Source organism: Gavialis gangeticus, unplaced genomic scaffold, assembly GCF_001723915.1.
Source record: "Gavialis gangeticus isolate Ggan-Ray unplaced genomic scaffold, GavGan_comp1, whole genome shotgun sequence".
Taxonomy (NCBI): domain Eukaryota; kingdom Metazoa; phylum Chordata; order Crocodylia; family Gavialidae; genus Gavialis; species Gavialis gangeticus.
Window position 1 is genome coordinate 10712649 of NW_017729012.1, and position 8305 is coordinate 10720953.

At 68.0% G+C, this 8305-nt stretch overlaps 1 protein-coding gene across 2 annotated transcripts; it reads right to left on the reverse strand.

Moving 5' to 3' along the window:
* Positions 1-355: 355 nt before the first annotated feature.
* Positions 356-3746, reverse strand: CRYBA1 (crystallin beta A1). Of its 2 annotated transcripts, XM_019511312.1 has the most exons (6): positions 3172-3746; positions 2325-2389; positions 1901-2019; positions 1524-1665; positions 1003-1145; positions 356-674 (listed from the first exon to the last, which is right to left on the reverse strand). In XM_019511312.1, the coding sequence occupies exons 1-6, from the start codon at positions 3200-3202 to the stop codon at positions 527-529; spliced, it is 648 nt and encodes a 215-aa protein (XP_019366857.1). In that variant the 5' UTR covers positions 3203-3746; the 3' UTR covers positions 356-526. The 2 variants fall into 2 exon arrangements, with proteins under 2 accessions (XP_019366857.1, XP_019366856.1); XM_019511311.1 differs by lacking the exon at positions 3172-3746 and having other exon boundaries at positions 2325-2520.
* Positions 3747-8305: the final 4559 nt, after the last annotated feature.

Here is an 8305-nt window from a genome sequence, read left to right on the forward strand (position 1 = left end):
AGCTTTGCCCAGCATCTGGCTGCTGCTAGCTACAGCTGCCGTGGGGCCACCTCCACACTGGGGTTGGCTACGCGAGGTGTCTGTGGTTGCCCAAAACCCCACGGCCGAGGTGCCGCAGCTTTTGCCTGCTTTGCCTCTGTCTGGGCTTCGCAAGGGGCTGCGCCTGCTCCCGCCAGGCTCGTGGGCGCGATGCTGAGCGCCGGGGCTGCTCAGTGGAATCCCAGGCTTGCGCTGGGTTTGTCACAGCTGCATTTAGTCCTCGCCCCGTATGCCCTTGCGGCATGGGAGAGACCGAACCCCCCGCCACGACCACCCTCAGCAGGGCTGCAATCACCACCACGCGGTGGGTCTGGGTTTCAGGCACCTTTATTGGTGGCGGCTGGGAGGGCCCCAGAGCCGTCGCGCTAGAGTACAGGAGTCGGGTCGTTGTGCTGGTTACGCGGTCGAGGGAGTGTTAGCACCAAGGGGGCCGGCGCACCAGGCTGGCCCGGCGGGAGGAAAGCAGGGAGCCCGCGTGCACGGCTGCCTACTGCTGGATGCGGCGGAGGGACTGGATCTGGAAGGTCTGGGCATGGGAGCCCCACTCTCTCCAGTGCTTGTAGTCTCCTCCGTGGTGGTCAGACTCCAGGATGTACTGGTAGCCACGATAGCCAGGGTACTGGTAGCAAACCCAGCTGCAACCGGACGGATGGACCCAGGTGTGAGGACACGGGGAACCGGGCTGCCCCAGCCCACCCCATGGGGCTAGTGCCAGGGCTGCGTGGCCTGTGAACTCCTCCCACAGCCACGAACTTTCCTGTCCCTGGTGCCGCCCAGCGTGGGGGGTCCTCCCCCTACCCCACTGCCATCCCCAGGGCTGGAGACTACCAAAGGGATGGCGAAGCTGTGCCAGGCCCTGCCTGCAGGGGTTTAACTGGAGTAAGCTCTGCTGGAAACCGCACGTGGTGGGTCTGCGTCGCCGGGGCGGCGGGCACAAGGCACTTCCCGCGAGCCTGGACTTACGCGCCGCACAGGACCTTCATGGAGCCCACTTCATTGTTGGCCCAGCCCATGGCCTGCAGCGAGGGGTAGTCGTCGCTGATCTCCCACTGCCGGCCCAGGAAGTTCTCCTTCTCGAAGATGGTGATCTTGGACTCCTTGTGGTTCTGGCCACGGGGGGCGGAGGGGAGCACGGTGAGAGGGGAGCAAGGGCAGCACCCCCCCCCACACGGCTGTGGCTTTTGGGGCTCCCCTTATTGCTACTCCTAGCATTGTGCTCTGCTCAGGGAGCTCCCAAGGCAGGCACGTGGGGGAAGGTGGGCCGAGCCAGGTCCCCAAACCTGCCGGGGCCCCAAAGCTTTTGGCAGCCGCTGGGCTGCACCTGCTTTGAGCGCTGGAAGGAGGACGGGGCCTGAGCATGCCTAGAAAACGGGGCGTGTCCCAGGGGCCTGCAACCAGGCTTCCCCTGTTTAGCCGGCAGCTGCTCAGACTTCTTTGCGGGCCCGTGGGAAGGGAGCTGGGCCCCGGGGCAGGGCAGCGCTTACCGCGGAGCAGATGGGGCGGAAGGACATGAGGCGCTCGACGTGATAGGCGTTGCTCCCGCTCCAGGCATCCCAGCGGGGGTACTCGCCCCTCTCCAGGGTGAACTGCTGCCCGCAGAAGCCCGTGTGCTCGTAGCCGATCCAGCTGCGGGGACAGAGGGGCAGGTGCCAGGGCTGGGGCAGGCAGTGCTGGTACCACGCATGGCACCACAGGGATGTGGCCCCTGCATCGTGGCTGCACAGAGCCCACTGGCATTGCACGGACTGGGGGTTCAGGCCCTGCCCAGGAGCAGCATGAAGCTGAACAGCGGTGGTTACGTTATGGGGGTAGCACTGGCATCAAGGGGGTGCACTGGACCCCCCCGGCTGCCGGTACTCACGCGCCGCAGTCCACCTTCAGGGAGCGGATGTTGTCGAAGTTGCACTCCATGATGTTGGCGCAGGAGGTGGTGAACTCCATGCGCTTGCCCTGGAAGTTTTCCTGGTCGTACAGGGTGATCTGGGAGGGAGAGTCCGTGGCCGCGTTAGCCGCCCGGTGCCCCTGGGGTGCCCGATGCTCTGCCTGCTCCAGCTTCGTCCCTCTTCCACCCCGCTCTGCCCTGCCCACGGCTGCTCCTTGCAACGTGCATGGCTTCTTCCAGCCCCCCTGCCCCGGCCCCTCGGTCGTCACCTTTCACCAGCCCGTGGCCGTGCCACCTGCAGATCTCTGAGCCCTGCCCTGCGCTGTGCGGGACCCGTGGCTGCCCCATCCGAGCCATGTTTGGGGGCCGCTGCCGTACGGGCCTGGCAGCGGCCGGGACGTACCTTCCAGGGGCCCGTCGGCACAGGCAGCGGGTTCGTCTGCGCCATCCTGGCAACTGGAGTGGAGTCTGGAAGTGGAGGAAGAGAGACGTGTGTGGCTCGGTCACCCAGTGAGCAGTGGGAGAGAGCCTGCCTGCGCCCCGCATGTGCACGCATCCGTGCATGGGGCAGACTCCTGCACGCTGCCACGTGTCCCCGGGGCGGGTAGTGCTGCTCAGCCCAGCCGGGCATGCTGCACCAGCCCACGGCTGCGGGCAGGGCTGGACAGAGCTGGCCGCCCAACCCACCCCCAGAGCCCCTGCCTGACTGACCCTGGTTGAGCCCCTGGCCTGGGGAGGCCGGCTAGACGGCATCCTCCACAGCAGGAGGCCGCTGTGGGTGACCCCGTGGTGCTCTCCTGGCTTTGCAGCCTGGTTAGCTGGCTGCAGAACAGCTGGGCTCATTAGCAAAGCCCCCCAGCCAGATGTGGTTGGCCTGTCCCTGGCATGCTGCCCCTACCCACGGCCGGAGGGCTGTTGTCTGCCCCCAGTGATGGGTGTCTCTTCCCGTTGTCCTGCCCAGGTTGAAGGTGAAGGAGCTGGGACAGCCTGGGGGGGCCGGGCGTCGTGCCTGGCTCTCGCGCCCGTCCCGTTGGGGGTGTCACAGCCCGGGAAAGCCCAAGCAGCATCCTCGGGTCCCAGGTGCTGGTGGGATGCACCCAGAGCCCAGGGGACACAGGCTTTGCGAGGCAGGAGGGAGACGGAGCCCGGCAGGGAAGGCCTGTCCGCCCACCTGCGTGTGCGGGAGAGCGGCAGAAGGAGGGAGGATGGGAGACGGGGGAGGAAGAGCTGCGAGCTGAGCCCACACTCACCTAGCTCGGTCTGCGCGGCGGGGTCTTCCATGTAACGTCTGCCTGCTGCAGCGCCCGGGCTTTTATATAGTCCCGGGGCCGGCGGGCCGGCTTTGCGGAGTTGTCAGCACAATGCTTTCTCTGCCATTGTCTCCCGCTGATCCCCGGAGATTTCGGCAGCTCAGCCCGGCGGCGGGGCCGCATTCCTCCGAAAACCCCATTGAAACAAACCGCCGGCCGCGAGCCGGGGGCTGTCTGCGTGCCTAATCTGGGGCGCGCATGACTCCGCGGTTTGGCCGCTCTGGGTCTTTCCAGCCCGACAGCAGCGCTGTCTGCAGGGCGCGGTGGGGGCTGCCTGCCGCCCCCAGAGGGGAGATGCCCAGGGCCTGCCCAGAAAGGCCCCGGCTTGGGGGGAGACCCAGCAGGTGGGATTGGAGCGTCCTGCTCAGCTCCCTCAGGCCCTGGCCAGGGCTGAGCCCCAGATTCACCCCCTTGCTGAGACATTGCTGCGAGCCTTGTCCTGCAGCTGGGGAAACCGAGGCACAGGGCAGCCGTGGGACTTGTCAGGGGAGCTGCGCAAGGTGGCAGAGCCTAGATGCGCCCACCCAGGGCACTGACCACCCACCGCATCCCCATCTGGCAAAGCGTGTCTGGGGAAAGTGGAGCGGGGGCATGTCTGCAGCCAGGCTTCACACACGTGTGTTGTGTCCCCCCCCCACCACCGCGTTGTTGTCACGGTGTGCATGCGTGTCACACACGTGGCTCTGGGACAGGCGGTGGGCACTGACGGTGCCCAGGTGCTGTGCTTGGCCTGAGCCCAGGGCTTACCCCAGTGACCCTGCACGGGCAGGAGTGTCCAGGCCCTTTGGGGAGCCCCGCGGTCTGGGCCCCTCCTGGGAGACTGGCCAGGCCTCCCCTGGCTGCAAGGCCTTTGGGGTCCGACGCAGAGGAAGCCGGGAGGGCGCCCACGGTGCTCTCCGAGGGAGCGAGGTAATGGGGCCGGGCGCGGGCGGGCCGCGGGCTCAGCGCTTCGCCGGCCAGGACACAAAGAGGCCTACGTGCCGCCTGACTGACCCTTTTGTTCCCCGCTAAGCAGCAACAGGGGACAAAACAAAGAGCCCCGTCAGCGCCGGCCCCGTGGCCCTGCCTGGGGCTCCTGGCCTGACACGGGCGCTCCTCCCCGGCGCCGCCGGGATCGCAGGTGGGGGCCCACAGGCCTCTGCTCCCCTGCCCAGAGAGCTCGGCCCCTGCCTGGAAGATGCCGCCTTCCCTCCGCGTTGCAAAGCTGCAAGCCGTGCGTGCAGGGGAGCTTCAACGCACCTGCAAGCATCAGAGCATTTCCAGGAGCCTGGCAGCTGGCGGGCGTCTCACGCACCCCCTGCTATTCCTGACTCGTCCCCGGGAGACACCTGCACCCACCCTGCACCCAGGCACCATTTCAGGGGCTAAGCAATTGAGGCCCTTCCTTCGAGCTGGACTCAGCGCGGTGACGCTGCTTTGCCCCGCTCTCGGCCTGCTCTTGCTGCGGCAGGGGCCCAGCACGTCTCCGCGCCCGCTCGTGGTCCCCGGAGAGCCGGGCCCAGGCAGGCGGCTACGCCGGGTCTCGGTGGAGGCGCCTGGAGCTGGCTCTGAGGTCAGAGGAGCGGCAGGGCCAGGGGTCAGCGGCGCTGTCCTGTGTGTGGCTGCTGCCGGGCCGACCCGCGCCCTGTGCCTGGCACAGGTGGCTGGAGCCAGGGCTGCCCGAGGGCCCGTGGCCAGGCCGGCCGGTTTCAGCGTGGGGCCGCTAGAGGGAGAGCGAATCGTGAGCACCGGAGCGGTCTGCGTGCCGGCGGCATCACGTGCGCTCCCACCCTGGGCTTTCCCCGGCTGCTTGTGGCCTGCCTGGCTGCAGAGTCTGCTGCGCAAGGCCCCCGCGCAGGGGAACCTCCTCCCCCGGGGTTCGGGGCCTGGCGGCTTCTGGCACTGGCACGGGGTGGCGGGCGGACGTGGGGGCTCCAGTGCAGGGGATGGGAGGAGGATCCAGCACTGTCTGCGGCCCCGTCGCTGTCCTGCTCCAGCCCCAAGTTGGAGCCTGCGGATGAGCAGGGGTGGGGGGAGATGAGAGGCGAGGGGTCCCCAGTGCTCCCCTGCCCGGGATCCAGCGGGGCAGCGCCCCTGGAGGCACCGTGGTGCGCGCCAACCGAGCGGCCCGGATCTCAGGGCCTGGCTCTGGCACCAACTCCCTCGGTGGCCTTGACGGAGTCACGCGCCAAGCCTCAGGGAACCCCTCAAGCCGCGGGCAGTGGCAGTAAGGGTCCGGTCCTCCGCTGCCGGAGGGCAGTCCCAGGGCCCTGGCGGGAGGGTCTGCCCCCTCAGTGAGATGCTGGGGCCTTGGTCCCGATGCTGGCCAGGGTCACGCGGGCTGTGCAGGTGAACTGTCTCCATTGCTCCCCAGGCCCTGAAACAGCCACTCCTGCTGCCATGTGCTAGAGGCCAGCGCGGGCTCGGGACCCCCTTTCCCGGTTTGGCTCCCCAGCTGCTGGCTGTTTGTGCCTGGCTGATGTGACGTGACGTGACGTGCCGGCCAAAAGGGCTGGTTTGCCCCCTCTGCGGAGGCCAGACAGGATCTGCAGGTGTCTGGCAGGTCTTGTCGGACCCGGTGAAGCCTGAGGTCAGGGCCCAGGCTCAGAGGGCCCCCCGGCGAGGCAGGGAGACCTGCTCAGGACCCGGTGCAGACGCTGTGCTGGGACCCAGGGCAGGGCCGATGCCCCTTCCCCGGAGGAGCTGCATGCGCGGCTCCCTTCCAGACCGCTCAGCCCCACGTGCCCCAGACAAAGAGCAGGCAGCATCCTCGGGATGCTGACAAAAGCAGGCAGCTGTGCGCTGCGTCACGCTCCCCTCCACCCCCTCCGGCCAGTGCCTAATCCCCCCGTTCAACACTCCCCCCACCCCGCCCATCTGGTGCAGCAGGCCCCCTTCGCTGCGCTGACCAAGCTCCTGCTCCGCTCCTTTGTCTGGCCAGCTGGGCCCAGCTGCATGGAAAGCATCCCACGGCGGGGGGGGAGGTGCTGGCGGGGGCCACATACGGGCCGCTTGCCTCGTGACGTCCCTGCAGCCTTCAGAGCTGCCCACGGCTGCATGTGTGCCAGCCCCCGGGCTGCTCAGGGGAGCGCGCCGGACGGCCCCGTGCCAAGGGTGCAGCTCGGGGGGACGCGTGCCTCTCCGCAGGGCAGCCGCGGGCCCGGGGGGTGATGGAGCTCCTCGTTGCATGCTGTGAAAGGCAAAATCCCCTGGGCCCAGGATGCACTCACAGTTGCAGCAGGAGAGCGTGGCCTGGACCTTGCGCTTTCCCCAGTAATGCCCTGGCCTCTGGCTCCGGCCACATCCGAGCCCAGACACCTGGATCCTTGCTGGGATTCTGCATGTTGCTGCCCGGACCTCCATGTGCACCGACGTCCGTCGTGTCACGCTTTGGGGGGTGGGATCCTGGTGCTGCTCAGAGCATGCGTCCCTGCCTGGCGCGGTGCTGGCATGAGCTATTCTGCCTTTCCTGGGTCATCCTCCGCTGCGGGGACCATGCAGGCTGTGACTTTCACCGGGCCCTTTCTTTCCCAGGTAGCGCGTTGTTGATTCGTGATGTCCTTCTTGCTGGAGGAGCCCGCGGGGGGGCTCCAAGTGTCACCCACAGGAGACACGTCCATGCCGCAGGCCATCAAACGGGCCCTCGGTGCCGCTGGCACGGCCTGCCCTAGCTTTGCCCTTCTCGCCATTAGGCTCCGCGACCAAGGCCAAGACGGCACCAGATGCAAACACGGGGGTGGCGGGGAGTGTTCGAGGGCAGATAAATGCAGAAGAGCGGCTGCGCTGGTGCTTTCAGCCAGGCTGCACTCCCTTCGCTCCTGGGGTGGCATGTGACCATCCAGGTGTGCTTCCTGCCTGGGCAGGCTGGCCCCGGGAGCTCCCCTCCAGGGCAGGACCAAGCTGTGCCTCTGGGCCAGAGAGCCTGGCAGGGCTTCCCTGCACTGGGGCAAAGGGCAGACGAGCTGATCTAACGGGGCTCAGTGCTTGCATCGGGGCCGTGCGACACGGTTGGCTGCGGCTCCAGCACGCTTGCAGTAACATCCCGCGTATCACAAGGACTGGACATGCTCGTGAGCGCCACAGACCCTGGTCGGGGTGGCGCCAGGGCACCAGGGACATGTCCCAGATATTCGGTGGCTCCAAGACCGTGCGGCATGTCCCATTTCCTGCCCTGTGCTCTCTGCCTGTTCCCCCAGACCGTGCCTGGGGCCGGGGCAGCTCCAGGCCGTCTGCTCGCGGGAGCCCAGAGCCGCACGGGGCTGTTACGGGGGAGACGTTGCTGTTGCTGCTGCTGCTTTTTTGCACCCACCTGGACGCCAGGCTGGGGGGCATCTGCTGCAAGGTGAGGTGTGGCACGGTCCCGCCGGCCTCACGCCTGCGCCCGAAAGCCCCTGGGCCGCCGAGATCTCTCTTGCTATCTCGGCTTCTGCCCGCAGCAGCAGGTTTTACATCATGTACCCGCTCGAACAGATCACCCGAGACCTGCTGGGGCAGCGCCAGAGCCCCCCGATCAGACCAGAGGGGCCGGCTGCCTTCCTTTGCCCTGTCTCTTGAGCGGACTTGAGCTTTGCAGCAGCAGGATGCAGGCCGTGCCCTCGTGCCCTGCTCTCGGCGGTCTCGGTGCGGAGGGAGCAGCGTGCCCGGCAGTCGTGCGACAGGGTTGTTGTGTTGCGAAGTCGGACAAGCACCAGTCGGGGGTGGTTTGGACCGGGCTGAGTCGGCCTGCAGCAGCGGCTGGATGGGACGTGACCTCTGCCCACCCCCGCCAGCCCGCCTCTTTTAGGCGCGGGGACGAAAGCAACCTCAGGCCGCAGCCCGTTTGCTTCAGAGGCAAAACAGCCCCCAAGAACAGGCCCCAGGTGACGTGCGCCATGGTGCCACCCTCGCGGGCCGCGGTCACTGTCACTGTCACGGTCACTCAGGCGCTTGCCCACGTGCCCGGGTGCCCGCGCCCCGCGCATCCCCTCCCCGTCTTCCCGCGCGGCTGCGGGCTGGCCTTCCGGGGTGCCCTGGCCTGCGGCATCTGAGCCCGGTGGTCCTGGCCCCCGGCGCGGGGGCGCCGCGAGTGGGGTCACGCCCCACCCCCGTGCGCGCG

Bases quoted from the DNA above. Each gene is read 5' to 3' on its own strand.
- CRYBA1 (XM_019511311.1), bottom strand. From the start codon at position 2,477: ATGCGTGCACATGCGGGGCGCAGGCAGGCTCTCTCCCACTGCTCACTG. The intron at 2,020-2,324 runs GTACGTCCCGGC...TCTCCCTCCCAG, and splicing joins TGCCGACGGGCCCCTGGAAG to ATCACCCTGTACGACCAGGA. The intron at 1,146-1,523 runs GTAAGCGCTGCC...CCCCGTGGCCAG, and splicing joins TCCGCCCCATCTGCTCCGCG to AACCACAAGGAGTCCAAGAT.